The sequence below is a fragment of the Strix uralensis genome, chromosome 1 (genome assembly GCF_047716275.1).
Source record: "Strix uralensis isolate ZFMK-TIS-50842 chromosome 1, bStrUra1, whole genome shotgun sequence".
Classification (NCBI taxonomy): Eukaryota; Metazoa; Chordata; class Aves; order Strigiformes; family Strigidae; genus Strix; species Strix uralensis.
The window spans coordinates 152,199,871-152,216,612 of NC_133972.1; the positions used below are offsets into that span (position 1 = coordinate 152,199,871).

The 16,742-nt window shown below is 37.0% G+C and overlaps 1 protein-coding gene across 14 annotated transcripts in view; it reads right to left on the bottom strand.

Moving 5' to 3' along the window:
• Window positions 1-16,742, bottom strand: part of UBR5 (ubiquitin protein ligase E3 component n-recognin 5) — a 90,327-nt gene that overhangs the window by 35,173 nt on the left and 38,412 nt on the right. For all 14 annotated transcript variants that reach the window (XM_074885924.1, XM_074885836.1, XM_074885934.1 and 11 more), the window contains 9 exons: window positions 14,653-14,769; window positions 14,459-14,569; window positions 13,828-13,982; window positions 12,246-12,363; window positions 11,232-11,416; window positions 10,326-10,435; window positions 8,687-8,799; window positions 372-515; window positions 160-271 (listed from right to left, as the gene is read on the bottom strand). In XM_074885924.1, coding sequence (XP_074742025.1) covers window positions 160-271; window positions 372-515; window positions 8,687-8,799; window positions 10,326-10,435; window positions 11,232-11,416; window positions 12,246-12,363; window positions 13,828-13,982; window positions 14,459-14,569; window positions 14,653-14,769 — 1,165 coding nt within the window. The remainder of the gene's footprint in view (window positions 1-159; window positions 272-371; window positions 516-8,686; window positions 8,800-10,325; window positions 10,436-11,231; window positions 11,417-12,245; window positions 12,364-13,827; window positions 13,983-14,458; window positions 14,570-14,652; window positions 14,770-16,742) is intronic.

Below are 16,742 nucleotides of genomic sequence, written 5' to 3' on the forward strand. Positions count from 1 at the left end.
TGGCATCCAGTAAAAGAACTCCTAACTAAAGCACTTTTAAGGAATTACTAATATCAATGGAAACAACTATTTGTGTTAGTTTGACAGTAGTTGTTTTCCACTAGGAAGTGAGCTAGGTAATACAGGACCTAACAGTATCTTAGAGGGTACCCTACTTACCTTTTGAATCTACATTTACTGCTAGGATCTCTGTTTTTTCAGGAATACACAGCTTTTTAGGTGTCCTTTGAAAGCAGTCAGGAACTTTTGGAGTTCCACCAGTTTTTACGACCTGAAAACATATGTAAGATTTTAAGATGCAATTAAGCACACAGTGCTGACATTTAAAAATAATGACTTTTTTTTTTTCCCAGTGTTTCACAAATACATACCTGCAGTTCATCTATTCTGAGCAGCCTACAGTCTTGGAGAAGAGAAGAAGGATCAGGATCTGAATTAGAACTGCTCTGACAGTTTGCATTACTGGAGGTGCCTGGAAATTTCACAGCAACGTAAGCACCATCCACTTTTAGCACCTACAAGCAGAACATATTACAGTTTTATCAAAAGCTTTGAACAGAAACTGTTTATTTGCTTCAAAATAAACCACACCTTTATCAAGAAAAAAGTTTACAATAATCAGTGATAAAATTTTACAGCTCTTTGTCATTAGCCTTGTTGTCTTGCTAAAATTACTGAAATTTTTAAAACTTGGGTTTCTTAATGACTTCATAGGCATCCTGAATCAGATCAAAGGTCCCTCCATTTCAACATCCTACGTCCAACAGGAAGCAGCAACAACTGACTAGAGAAGCTCCTACCAGTACCTCCCTGGCACCGTTATAGCTTCCACCTACTGGAAACAGCAGGACAACTTCACATTTAATAGCCTAGATAGACCCTTCTCTTACTAATTTGTCCAATCACTTTTGGAAATAAACACTATTATTGCGGCAATGAGTCCCAAACATTAGCTAACAATTCAGTAAGAAACATCTACCATTAGCTCTTGTACTTCAAGAAACAAGAAATATTTTTTTTTGGCCCCATATAAGAATTTTTAAAGCCTCGGTTGCAGTCTTAGTGCTCATCCTCAAGGTGACTGTGCGCAGTGGAAAAAAGAAGTGTTGGTTTATGGGTCCATTACCTGTGCCTTACACTAGATGATAAAATTCTCCACTCAGTCCCTTAGAAGTGAAGGATACAGACACATGCATCTGTGTCTTTCTCTGTCGTCGAAGGAAATGGAAGTTATTTGACCCCACAGAGACACAGTCATTTCTGAGACTGTAAGCCTCTCTAAAGAGTTGCTGCCATGCATACCTAATCAGAACTGTCAAAACAGGTTTCTGCGATATAGAAACATCTCATGCTATCACCAACCAGCAAGGCCCTTTGAGTTTCCAGTTGAGACCTTAATTTTCTCAGAAGGAAAGCAAAGCTAGGAGGACATGGGGCAGGCGGAAGTACAGACAATGTTTTAATTTTGAGCAGAAATAAGATCCCAATATGTTCTCAGTCCTGATCGAAACTAGATATAAGCAACCATGAATCTTGATTAGGCCATAATTTCTCAGTAGCTTCTACACAGAATGTGCTTACAAAGCAATATTAAAGATCTACACGTAATCAACTTTATCTAAAATGTCCCTGACAATAAAAACCATCTCTCGAATTTTCAAGATGATGTTGGTAATAAAAATCCAGGTATTTCCATGTTTTCTCACAATTTATCTACCTAGGTGCAGCCTATCAAGCATGCTAGAGAAAATTATATATTGACAAATACAGAAGTATTAGCATTTTTTTATAACAAAACTTATTATGGATAGAGTCAGAGCACTTGCTCCCCATATGCTGATACAACACTCTAGTAGCAGAGTTCCTAGTTCTAGTAGTAGAGCATCACCAATGGCTCTAAGAATACTACTCCAAAATTTCAAAATTCAGACCTAGTCAAAAGACTATCGTAGAATGATAGAATGATTTGGGTTGGAAGGGACCTTAAAGACCACCTAGTTCCACCCCCCCTGCCATGGGCAGGGACACCTTCCACCAGACCAGGTTGCTCAAAGCCCCGTCCAACCTGGCCTTGAGCACTGCCAGGGAGGGGGCAGCCACAGCTTCTCTGGGCAATCTGTTCCAGTGCCTTACCACCTTCACAGGAAAGAATTTCTTCCTTATATCTAATCTAAATTGACCCTCTTTCAGTTTAAAATTGTTATCCCTCCTCCTACCACTACACTGCCTGATAGTCCCTCCCCATCTTTCCTGCAGCCCCCTTTAAGTACTGGAAGGCCGATAAGGTCTCCCCAGAGCCTTCTCTTCTCCAGACTGAACAACCCCAACTCTCTCAGCCTGTCCTCACAGGGGAGGTGCTCCAGCCCCCTGATCATCTTTGTGGCCTCCTCTGGACCCGCTTGAGCAGGTCCATGTCCTTCTTATGTTGGGGGCCCCAGACCTGGACACCGTACTCCCAATGGAGTCTCACTAGAGCAAAGTAGAGGGGGAGAATCACCACCCTTGACCTGCTGATCACAAGTCTCTTGATGCAGCCCAGGATACAGTTGGCTTTCTGGGCTCTGAGCGCATATTGCTGGCTCATATTCAGTTTTCCATCCACAAACACCCCCAAGTCCTTCTCCATAGGGCTGCTCTGAATGCACTTGTTGTCCAGCCTCTATTTGTGCTTGGGATTGCCCTGACCCCCGCGCAGGACCTTGCACTTGGCCTTGTTGAATTTCATGAGGTTTGCCTGGTCCCACCTCTCAAGCCTGTCCAGGTCCCTCTGGATGGCACATCCCTTCCCTCCAGCGTGTTGACCGCACCACACAGCTTGGTGTCACTGGCAAACTTGCTGAGGGTGCACTGAATCCCACTGTCCAGGTTGCCAAAGATGTTAAACAGCGCTGGCCCCAATACCAACTCCTGAGGAACGCCACTCATCACTGCTCTCTGCTTGGACATCGAGCTGTTGACTGCAAAACTTTGAGTGTGACCATCCAGCCAATTCCTTATCCACCGAGTAGCCCATCCATCAAATCCACGTCTCTCCAATTTAGAGACAAGGATGTTGTCTGGGACAGTGTCAAATGCTTTGCACAAGTCCAGGAAGATGACGTCAGTTGCTCTACCTTTATCCACCAACGCTGTAACCCCATAGTAGAAGGCCACCAAATTAATCAGGCACGATTTGCCCTAAGTGAAGCTGTGTTGGCTGTCACCAGTCACGTCCTTATTTGCCATAGCATAGTTTCCAGGAGGATCTGCTCAATGATTTTGCCCGGGCACAGATGTGAGACTGACTGGCCTGTAGTTCCCTGGGTCTTCTTTTTTTCCCTTTTGAAAAATGGGGGTTATGTTTCCCCTTTTCCAGTCAGCACTCACAAACATTAACTCTGATCTAGAGACAAATTTCTATTGAGACTTGCAAGAGAACATTCTAGACTAAAATCAATGGTTAAAAAAAATCATCAAGGTACATTTAGATGTGTTTAAGGTAATCAGACTAACTTGTAAGCCTGAAATTACATGCCAGTGGTTCAGACCACAGCTTCTAGTTCGACATGTAGAAATTTGTATTTTTAGTAACTAAATGTTGCTACAAAAGCCTTGTAAATTTGGGCTGCTTCTGAAAACAGAAGATTCTGAATGGTCAACATCTAGCAGGGCATATGAAAACTTGTTTATGAAGTTTCAAATTTATAATCGGGGGAATGGGGTGAAGAAACACACCTTAAGAAAAGGCACAATCCCCAAATATTTAACATATCCTATCTCCATAACTAAAAGTTTTCTTCTGCATGCTTTCTGGCTGCTCTTAGTGTTATAATCTACATCACTTTTCACTTGCATCACTTTTCATATGTTCAAAGAAATTCTGACAGTTTTTAGAGTGCTGGAACTCTATGGTGACTCTTTCAGAGTCCACAAGCCAAGTATTTTCCCATTTTGCAGTTCAAGAAGAAAATCATGTCTCTTTGAAAACCAGAAAATATGTTTATTAAGATTTGGTTGAGAAGAAATTCACCTCTTCAAAGGGTAACTAAAATGCAGTTCTTACTAAACAGCTACTACTATGGCTATTGGCTGTCACACAGAAAGAAGATAAAACTACCCATTCATGTAGCAAGCAACTAGGAGCCTGAGTGAAACACTTGATAGCAATTGTACATAAAAAGCTCAAAAGCAGAGATGTGGTATAATGGGCTGGCAGTAAACAAGATAAATAAGCAACATCAACATTCTTCTTTAACTGAAATCATGTAAGTCCGAATTCATTGAAAAATGCATTAACAAAAATAAAATGCAAGAGCTTAAAGGACTTAGATTCTTTAGCTTACAGAACTAATGCACTTACACTGTTCATATTGCTAATGCAAAAATTTCATCAATTAGAAACAAGCATTTTACAGAACTACATATACATATATATACACAGATGCATATATACATATATACATATGTATATGTATACATATATATACATATATGAACACATATAAAGATGAACATAATTGTTATCTCCTTTACCCTTATTACGATCAACCCATTGCCACACTCCTTTAAACCACAATGCCAGAGCACACTGATTGGCAGAAAACATTCAACTGAAGTCCCTTCTTCAAAAGGAAGTGGAGGCCTATCCTGAACCCTGCTTCTCCTCCCCTGTTTCGTCTTACAGTTGTTCACTTAAAAGTCACATTAATGATAGGCTGAGTAGCCTCTAAAAATAACAAAGCTGACTTCCAGCACTTTCAGAAGCTGTTTGGATCCACTGGTAATCTGTAGAATCTTTCCCTTTCCAGAATCACCATATTCCCTCTCAAGACACAGCAGCAGCAGACCAGGGAAAATACATTTTTTATTTCTTATCTAATCTCTTTGTTGGAATGGAAGAAATTTTAACATCACAGAAAAGGCTTCTATCTCTACTCTCAAAGTAGAATGAGTACATCCAAAAAAATACTGACACAATTTTTAAAATATTCAACTTCGAAGGATTAAAATGAGATTTCTAATAGGGATTAGGTAACTCTTCTGGGACTATATCCAGCCTGAGCTCTTCCAATCTATTCTTCTCATTGGAAGGCTTCAATCTCAGACAGGAATCAAAGAAAAAATAAAAAGTTCAAGTGACTGACTAAAATAATACAATACAAAGTACAAGTTAAAGAACAAACTACTCAATCCAAACTTATGTTTCACAAAATCCCTAGGACTTGGTAAATTTTCTGGGCATGAAAAGTGCAGAACGGGTAATACACAGAAGTGTCACCTGATTGAGGATAACTTTGATGAACAGAAGCAGTCTGGGTAAGCCTTGGACACTGCCAATGGAAAGCCTCAGACCAAAACAAACCACAGCTGCCAAAGAAGAAAAAGCAGCTCCAACCAACATTCCCTACCCTTTTGTTCTAATAGTGGTTCCAGAAGAGGAGATCCAGTTGCAAACGTGGGTAAGTACAATATCCCAAAGTGCGTGGGATGGACAAAACCAGCTTTTATTCCTCCAATATCAGTGAGCAGTAACAAAGGCTTATTTCAGTCCCCATCCCTTCTAAACTACACTGAAAGAAGACTCATCAGATTTCTCATCAATGAAGACAACAGAAGAGACAAGTGCCAGGCTTTTCATTCCATCAGTCTTCCATTAGGTGAATAATCTTATAATCATTATCTCCTCCATCTAATGATGGACTTGGAGGAATGAAGGCTTAGTTTTGTTGCAAACTCATAAAGGATTTAAATTGAAGTGAGATTGAAAGATAATATATTCCAAGGAGAAAGATCACTAAACCCAAGAGTATATCCAGCAAACTTCTGCTTTCTTCATTTCTTTCAAGACTGCCCCAACTTAAGAATCTTTTGTGGTCTCACCACACTCTCTGGTCATTTGTTGCTTTGGCACCATACGCAACCCACATTTATGAAGCAGTGTGTAAAAAACTGGTTGTATGACCTACTGGTATCAGAATAATCACAAGCAATGATCTTGGATCTTAGCACTCTGGGGAGGGCTGTTACTATATCAAGATCAGTAAGAGCCCAGAGAGAAACAGGATGTTAGAACTTGATACCATGTACCTGCCCACTGTTCTACAAACAGAACACAACAGTGGCCTCGGAAGGATTTTAACCAAGCACTTTTTTGAGATATCACAAAGTTGTTGTGTACATCCAAAAGTACAGGAACACAAATTTTCCAGAAACAAAATTACTTCAGGAACACAGGCTGAGCATCAGTAAATCTGAACTGCTTTCCTATCTCTAAATTCCACCTCCTGAAGCCTTATTGATTAATATTTTTTGGGAGGTGTAAACCAAAGATTTATCTAAGTACTTTTAAAAGGTGGCAGACATTTTGACAGTAGCTCATGGCTATCACACTTTATTCACTTTAGAATAAAAAAAGAATGTAAATGTTCAAAATTTCAGATGCTCTTGCAGGCAAAAGGACAGAAACCATTTTTTTGTTCCTCTTACTACTTCAGATCTGAATCATTATATGAGGTAAGATTTTTGGCCTCACAGATCAATTAGTTTAATGCAAGTGACTTCATGTTGTGCTCAAAAAACATCCACCAAATTACCAGTGTGTATTTCTCAAAGATATCCCAATATTCACATGCTCATCGACCATGTATTTTACTCGATGACAGCACTTTGAGAGAAGCTAAGTGTTGCTCTACTGACGCCATGCTTTGTAACATCAAGTACTTAAAACTCAAAACAGTGCTTCAAAGCCTTTCCAATTTTCTGAAACACCAAAGGTAACAAATTCCTAGGTTACACAGGAATAGTATATTCTCATGCAGGATGCACATGCCACTGAGGTCATCTGTACCAACACATCGAAGATGTGACTTTTTAGAACATCAGTCATGGAAGACCAGATGAAGGTGTATCTGGGTGGACTCTAAAAGGGTAGGACTTCTTAACCCATGAAGTCTTAAGAGCCCAAACTTGTATGATTTATGTTTTTGCAGTCTGAACCCTCTGTACACTTTCAGAGTTATTTACGCACAGACCAGACAGATTGTTCAGAATTCAAATCCTCTTTGTGCTTAATTCAGTTCATGAGCAGGTAAATTACAAACATTACTGTTTCACAATGAACAGCATTAGCTATTCTGAAGCAAGCAGAAGAACCATGCAAAGAGTAACCGTTCTGCAGATCCAGGTGCCTCCAAGCCTTTTTCATACAATCACACAACTGATCCAAATTACAAGCAGAACATATAACAGGACATAAACTGTATTTCTGTCTTTAACATGGACACCACTAGGCAAAAAATTTTTACGGTTTTGTCTGCTGGATTCAATATAAACTCTAAAGTGTTACAAAACTGTAAAAGGAAAAAAATGAATGACCATATACATCACTGGAAAATGACAGAATGCTTTATGAAGAAAAAAAGCATCTTTGCCATAAACAACTGATACAGACTCAGCACCAGTAACTCTATTCAGAAGACAGCCCACTTATGGGTTTTAGCACTTCAGTGAAAATATCAACATACAAAAATTCAAGCTCTTCTATATTTATTATAGTAGTTGTTCTTGACACAACGCACAAAAGACAGACATCTTTACAACTGTGTATAAAAATAGTAAAACAGTCTCTATCCTGAAAAATCTTAGGATCTAAACCAGGAAAGACAGATAAGGACAACAGGGGCTTTCCCAAAGCTGGTATGCGAGGCAAACAATGGTTTCAGCAAATTCAACTAGATCGCAAAACCTCATTTACAGAAACTGAACTGTTTCAATGAATTAAGTTGCCCCATATTTCCGTTTGCAGAAATTACCTAAACTTGATAATGAAAATTCATTGTGGGCTTCCTCCTTTCAAAAATACTGCTCAAGGCAAATCTTCTACTCCTGCACAAGTAAATCCATTAGGGATGCAAGTGAAATAACTGACTAAATCCAACTGTCTTCTATTGGACAGTTATTTCCTCTCCTGATACCTTTTTTTTTTTCCTTTTGGATCTTCTATGAACCTAGTAGAAAGCAATCCAACCTTTTCATTTTGTGGAAAACCTTTACTGGCTTTCTTGTTGCTTTTATTTTTGAAAAGCAAAGCACAGAACTGTCTAGATGACCTAATCCATCCTAACATCACACAACAATGCCAAAGGAAAAATGGATTTTTTTCCTCTAAAGCACTCTTAGAGCAAAGGTTTACTGGAGAGAAAATAAAAAATTACAAGGACCAAACAAACAGATTTTCTGAAGTGATAAATGAACTAACTTTATAGTCATATTAATGAAGCCCGTCATTTCTAATCAAAACATTTCTGTTCTTTGATTGCCACAACATGAGATTCACCCAAATGTTCAGCTGATGTGTATGTAGAAGTCAGTCACAACACATGTACCTCCACAATCTCACTGGACAGGTGGGAGCTATTGCTCAAGTCACCAAAAATAATCTTTTGGATAAAACCACATCTGCTTTTCTTAATACTGTGGTTCACTAGAATGTTATTTTTTAAGATTCATCACATTTTATTCACAACACATTCGGTCTATTACTATAATTTGGTTATGGACAACTAAAAATGCAACAGAAGTCATACTAGTCAGAAACATTCTCAAGCATCCCCAAAACTATGATTCTTTTAACAGTTAGCTTATCTAAAGGAATTTTTTTTTTTTTCTCCCTCCCCAAAGATGGTGGGAGAGTGTATTTTAGACAAACCTTGCCAACAGGAACATTCTTAACATCTTCCACAAACACAACTTCCCTCAGAGACCACTGTTCTTCATTCACTTTCTCCTCCTCTTTTGGGGCAGGAGTAGATCGTCGTCGCTCTGAGACAAAAAAGTTATTAACAAAAAACAAGACTTGAAGTATTTAATCAAAGCATCAAAATACCACGCCCAGTAAACACCAAACCTTTCCCTGCAAAGAGATTATCAACAGTCAAATCTAAAAATTAACAAGAAATTAACAGGAATCTGACTTTAAAAGTCAGAGCTACCTAACAGTATACCATGCCACTTTCATGTTTTTCTATGAAATTAGCACTAATAAAGCCTATCTGATAAACAATGCATTTTTAAGGACATTTAAGCAAAATAATTAGAACACAAGAAATAGTTTCGGCAGGGCTGATATTCATGCTGTAAGTAAAAGGGCTGACGCTGTAAGACCCTTCATTCAGCCCTGCTACAGTGCTTTACATCACCCTTACAAAAAGTCTGCTTGTCCACTACGAATGGATTTTTTTGTAAACATCTAGAAGAGTAGCAAATGAGATAGAAAATAGCTATTTGGTCTAACAGCAATTGCAGTATAGTTAGATTTGCCGCAAAGACATTATCTGCACGGTAACTGTAGTACACTCTGGATCAAATTTAAATAGGTAACATGGCTAAATTAACACTGACAAGAACATTTAATGTCCTGAATTGAGTATATAGTATAATTAATATTATCAACATATTTAAAGTAAGAAGCAGAGAACTTCTAAACTAACTGTTTAGAAACACCAGTTCAAAATCCCAAAGTTATGGTTAGTGAAAAATTACAGTTGAAAGAACTGAAAAAGTGAAGAAATCAGTAGCAAAGACTTTACTAGTAAAATTAATGCAGATTGGAGCATACAAGATTCTTAGTCACTAAATAAGGCCATCTGATTCTCTAGGTGAGTGCTTCTTAAAACTGCAGTATGTGAACAATTAGAAGAAACAGGAGCGGAGAGAAGAATTCTTCAAATGATGACATTGCAATTAACCCTTTATAAATGTATGTATTTAAATGGAGAAAAAATGCTTAAGAGGTCAGTTACATGAATTCTAGTGCAGCCTTTTAGGTTTTTAAGTACAACTTGTACTATAGAACTTCTCTCACTGTTTTTGTATGTTAGTAAAGAATGTCTAATTTTAGACATTTTATGTAATAGATGACGAACTACTGCTTTATGCACTGAAGTTCACCTGCGAGGCAAGCTGTGCAAAAACAGCTTAGTCTTAAAAGGAATTTTTCCAAAACAAGTTCAATTTCTGGGCTATAAAGAAACTCACAATCACATTGCAATTAAACATAGACAACTTTTAACTTCAGATTTCCTCTTGATCATCTCCTGAAAGATAGTTTTGATTCTGAGAACTGTTATGCTTGCTTAGATATACCTAACATCAAGTAGTCACTGCTTATACCAATACATTTAGCACTGGCAATTCACTGATTATCTAAAGTCTATTACAAAAGCCTTTACATATATTGAAGTTCATAAGGATTCTGAAATTAGTACGGAAACTTTGTAGAACTACATTTATGAAAACTTCTTATCTACACAAATATTTTATGATACTATGAGCTACAGATCACTTACTATATGGCATTGATGCACTGCTTGCTATTGAAGATGCATCACTACAAGTGGAAGCTGGGGATGGCGGAGGACCCATCTCAGTTTTCACTGGTTCCTGCTTGCTTTCAGGTCTAGAAAAAAAGGTGTTACTTAGAATGAAGAAAGAAAAAGGTGAAGTCTTTTCTGTGACAACGGACAAGGTGTCAGTGTGTCCCAGCCATGTTGCTTTAATAATACTTTAATGAAATAACTCCATACTTGCGACCAACCATCCTAACTGACAAGTCTATACATCTGATGTTGGGAATGGTGCTACGCTGCTTAATCAGGGATTAGCATTATAACATTAACCGTGCATAGACAAAATATTACAGAAAATACACATCCTTAGATGTGCTTCTTTTAAAGACAGGAAGAATTGGTAGCTTTATACAGTAACCTGAAACTCCACAACTAAACTTTTTCAAACTTTTCTTGAAATAGTTTAAACCTGTTTTAAGAAACATTTAAATGGCAACTAACAACCCAATGATTTTTTTTTTTTTTTTTTCAAACTATGGAGGGGCTGAAACAGGTGTCTCAATGACATGAATAAGGGCCTGAAAACAGTTAGTTCCAGAACAAAACCACTTTGTTACTCAAATATAAAATCTTTGAAACTTTATGAAACACTGCAGGAAAGTCTTCCTTTAATATTCCTTCTGCATTTCACATTTCCATAGTGGTTTCACACAACTGAGACTCCTTTCCTGCAGTGAGCATTTTTGTCTATTTAGCAGAGTTTATTAGAAAGCTAGAATCTTATAAAGAAGGCAAGAGTTCAAACTGACAAAAACCTGACCTTCCTTCAATTTTTAATCAATCACCAATTCCAGAGAATATCAAACAAATATTCTGTGTGTATGTGTGTGTGTTCTCAACACCTACTTTGCCTCAGTAGTTTTGCTAGCTTTCTCCATGTTTTTCAAGCTCTCAGGTGACCGAAGCTGAAATCGACAGCTGTCATTCATGTTCCAAACAGATTCCATTAACACACCCACTTTAGGAATTCCAGCACTGATTGAAAAAGCAACTGCTCCAGCATGATAGAGGGGGTTGTTTCTTAAACACACCTAGAGATAGAAATATTTATTTCTATGAGAACCAAGGATTATACCAAGGGAAATCATATACGCATGCATTTTCTTGATGACATATGTAGTAGTCAGAAGAAAAGAAAACTTATGGAACTAGATGAAGAGGAAAGTCAGCATGATGTACTATGCACTTTGCTAGGAAAAAAGAAGCTGTTGTGCAATTCACAGCTGAAAGCAACAGCTTTAGCAATGCAACTGTTTTAATATATAGTATTTAGATGCTCAACCACAAAACAAACAACTCATCTAATAACAAAGACTCATCCCAGAGTTGATTAGAATGGATTTGGAACCACTGGAGTTGTTTAGTCTCATGCTTGTTCTAATATTAATCACAAAGAGAATCCTACACCTCTGTATCAGCTATTAACGTTTTTGCTAAAGGCTTCAAACCAAAGGCCTATTCCACTGCATAGATAAGTAAAACCCAGACTCTTAATATTTCTGGTGCTTAAATGTCAAATCATTTACAAAGATATATGCTTTACTGAGAATCACATTTCTATACTTACTTTCTCTCAAAATACAGAAACAGTAGGTAAATTAAAACAGAAGTACTTTGTACGAGTACAGCTTGTTCCTCCATGTTTGCAGCAATAACCATACATGTAAAACAGTAACAATGCTAACACATCGATTTACAATGATATAATTAAAACATACTATTTTAATTCCATATTATTGATACAACTTTTGTGCATAGTAGAACCTAATTTGTGGGGGTTTTTTTAAGAGCAGGCTGTAAGCTCATCACATAGCACTGTAAAAACGTCACTTGTGTGTCACTTGTGACAGTTGCACTTGCCTGGGTTCCAACAGTTATGTTTGGCATAGAGGAGATACCAGCACTAGACTTCGGCTTTTTATTTTTTGCTCTGGCCTTTTCTAGCATTTTCTTCCTTTGGCTGAAAGGAACTACACCCCTGTGGAAAAATGCGTATTATTTTTAAAAAGGCTATGAAAGAACTGTTTTGTTTATAACTTTGAATAGTTTAATACTTCTGCTTAATGCAGTCATAATCAAACATACAAGTCTTTGTGCTGCCTTCTCCAAAATCTCCAAGTACTGTAGAAATGACAGCTTTTTCTATATTCACATTAAGTAAAACATGAAATGCATCAGTCCTGTGCAACACTGGAAACTGAAATCCTGTCTAGTGTACCACAGACCATTGTAACTAAGGACAGCAATAGTAACAGAACCTTCTGTCTACATCCGTCTGATTAAAATCACTACCCCTGCCCTCTCAGAAAGGACATGTTGGTTAATAAAAAAATTGCTTTCAAAGATTACCTATAAATACTAATAAGTCTTTTTATATATTTTATATATTATTCTGAAAGCAGTAAAGATGGCAGGTACTAGTAGTTAGGTATCTCCAATATTATGGCTTATTAGTTTCTATACTAGAAGTCATTACTCTAAGTAAGGTATGTCAGTCATAACGTAACAAAAGGGCCAAGAACCAGAGCACTGTAATTTTGAGATTTAGGACTAGAAGTTAGAATAAAATACATCTGTGTTTAAGTTTACAAGCCTAGCTACAATTCTACTTAAATATTTTCCAGAGAGTTATATAGAATTTAATGAGAAAGTTGTTTCACAGAATCAGTTTTCAATGCTCTGATTTCCGACTCATCACCCAGCATTTAACTCGTCCATGCCTAAAAGCTACTTGAGCAACAACACCTGACACACCGACAAAACTAATGCATACTGACAATGTAGTAGCAATATTCAATGAATTCACTCAAATTAGAAATTCATTTCTGAGCTTTACTGGGAGTGTTATTTTTGAAGGTTTGTGGGTTTTGCCTTTTTTGTTTGGGTTTTTTTTTTTTTTTTTAAACATAGGCTTCTTAATCAGTTAAAATATTTTAATTAACATTTCATATTTTACAGTGTTTAAAAGTGTTGTATCTTAAAAACAAGCTTCAGAGGGAGCATCTGATGTTATTTCGCCCTTCTTTATGATTTGGACCACAAACAAACAGACTAAATTTTCTAACAGAATCTGACAGAAGAATGCGGACCTCATATGTGAGTAAGTTTGTTCCATATTTATAATCTGAGAAAGGCTTGAAAGGTATAAAGAAGGTTATTCTCTGATATTGTGTAGTACTGATAGATCTGAATGCTAAAGCATTTATACATATCTCCTAAAAGAATAACCTTATTCTCTTAAAGATGTTATAATTGGATTCAAAAGCTTTAGGCATTAAAGAGGAGAATAAATATACTTTTAAAAGGGAACCTAAGGTCAAGTGCAAAGTTGCAGAACTCAGAACAACTGTGGTTCGGTAGTTTTGCAATGCTTCTCAGAGCCAAGGATGAGAAGACATCCAGTGGCTCTACACTGTTGTACATAAACACAGTATTTACTTACCACCAATACAAGTTGTTCTCTAGTTGAGCACACGTATAAAGAGCACAACAATGTAAAGAAACAATCCGTTCACCCTGAAGCTCCGAGTATGTCTGTGCAGTATGTTCTAATTTCGAAGCTACAGAGCTTAAAGTTTCATCTACCCACGTAGCAACCTAAGGAAGAAAAAAGGAACAGAGAAGGTAGGGGGAAAAAAAAGGAAAGAAAAGTTGCACTTTAGTTGCACCTTTAATGTAATATTTACTGGTTTTGAAAGGAGAATAAAAAAAAAACAAACCAAACCACACCACAAAACAGAACACAAACAATGATTCCCTTTGGGATTTTATCCCCTACCACCTTTTCTTTCCTAAAGTCAAGTATTTCAGATAATCAGGTAAAACAGGTATCTTTTCAATGTTTCAGCTGTAAGTCTGCCAGATTTTTTTTACCTGTTTGCATTTTTACAAAACACCAGATGGGTTTCTGTTTTGTTTTTTACATCTGTGTAGACGAAAAGTAGTGGAATGAACAAAAGAATTAAGTACTTTCTACTACTGATGAAGCTGAAGAATCAACTTCTCTATAATATACTGCAAGTAACTGAAAGTAATAGCTTTGCCAAATTCAGCAACCAGCACACATCTCATACCTTGTTATTTTCAGTGGCAACAGTTGCTCTAATACTATTTGCAGAAAGGAGCACTATCTTTTCATTGGTTAATCCCAAGAACATGGCTCGTGGATGATGTAGTGAAGGATTCTTTGGAAACAAACAAAAAAATATTTTAGATATTCAAAGCATATAAATCATTCTGAAGGTAAGCATTTGAAAATGTACAGTACCTGTGCATTTCTGTAAGGCTCTGATTCACTCCACTTCCACTGATAGAGTTCTCCTTTACTGCTAACAGCCACGAGCTCAGAATACAGAGCTCCGATAGAAATAAACTTTGTTCCATCCTACAAATACAGAAATACAAAGTCTAAGACAGCAATATTACAAATATATATATGTATAAAAATACATAAATGCAAAAAACCAAACTTGTTACTGTTGGCTTTTTTCAGAGTTTCCATGAATGTTGAACTTGAAAATAAAGGTATATACAGCTTGTCTCAAGCTCAGCATGCCCTCAAACACACACACACACAAGCATTATTGCTTCTGACAGAGTGAAGTGAGGAAGAAAGAGACAGATATTATTTTCCTGAAGTTTAGCAATAACATATACAGGACAATTAACCTCGACAGTTTATTAAGAGCTTCCACAATATTTTAAGAACACAATGCTGCTCATAGAATTAAAGATGGGAAGATCTCTTGACTTCTGACATTTAAAAAACAGTTTTCCTCTAAAATTCTGGCTTCTTGAGATGAACAAAAAAGCAACACAATTCTATTATTCCGTTCCTAAGTATACTCATGAAGACATCTAGCAACTACCTGAGAAATCAATTACCAAATTCACTGCCTCATCAATTAAATAATTCTTATCTTTCACTTCTGAAGGTAAATAACTGCAAACAAGATCAAGTTTTTTTAAAAAAAATCAGCATGCCACATGTCACGTTAATGCATCATTATGACCTGATGTGCTGGAAAAGCTTCTAATTATGGGTTATTCCCCCCTCCCCCCTGTGATTTTTTCCTTTTTAACATTTCACCAAAACTCATATGGCATCTTTCTACTACTTAGATAGTACCACTTTGCTCAATTGCTTCATCCTGTACCTTACCCAAATCTCACAGGCCTGTTTTCTCCCCTCTTAGATTTGGTTGTCTATCAATGGTGCAGCAACTACGAAACAATTACAATTTCACTTTTTCCAAGTTCCTGTTCCCCCAGGATCAGAATCTCAAACTAGAGACCTGTGAATCTGAGTGATTTCACAAAACATTTACTTTTGTAAGGCCCATCCATTCGCTGCTCCTTAGCAAGTACAGCTATAGGACAATCACGTTCTTTCTAAACTTCTTTACTGGTAACAACTAAAAGTTCCCTTCAACTTAAGGGAGAATACAGCTTTTAAAAACCAAAACCACAACTTAAACTAGTATAAAATCAAATGCTGTCTTCTACAGCTACAAATGTGAGAGAGAGGTACATGATAATTAGTCTTCTCTGTAGTAATCTCCCAGACCAATATCTTTAGCTGCCTTTCTTAGATTACAATATACCACATTCAAGCAATTCAACCATCTGATGGGAAACCAAACTCTGTTAGATCGCTAAAAAAAGCCCACCATTCAGTACATTTATCTGTCCTCTAAATTAAGAGACTTTCCTTTCAGCTACAGAAGTTTACAAATGGAAACATTTTTAGTTTCATAAATCTGGGTTCACACAATTTTTTTTACTATTTTCATGCCCAGAAGTGTACATTTCAGAAGGTGTGTGTCCTTTAACACGGGATTCAGCACATCTCCTACCAATAGCTCAAAAGGTTTACCAATATTTTGAGAAAGAAGAGAAAGAAGGCAGCAGAAAGGGACAGAAGCAATCTCAAGCAATTACCCTTTATACCCTGATAACAAAATCTAGAATTAGCTAAATCATAAGAGAATTCTTTTGCTCTGGAGGGCATCTACCAACACAGCATAGAAGTAGCAGGAATGCTAATCTGTGTCATGATTAATACTTGCCATCATATAAATATTACATATTCTGAGAAAGAACTGTCATCAGAACCTACTGGAGTCTAATGAGATGCATCTCTACTTCATCAGCATAAATGAATCTTTAGAAGTTATCTGGCCTAATGCCTCCAAGTTTGGAAAGCAATTAATTTTTGCTCCAAGACAGTATCATTATGACTTTTAATCTTGCTAATAAGTTTTACAACTTTTTATAAACAAACAGCTTTATACCATAAGCTCAACACTAGAAAGGCCTGCCATTCAAAATTTTTCTCTTCCTTCCATCAAAATATTA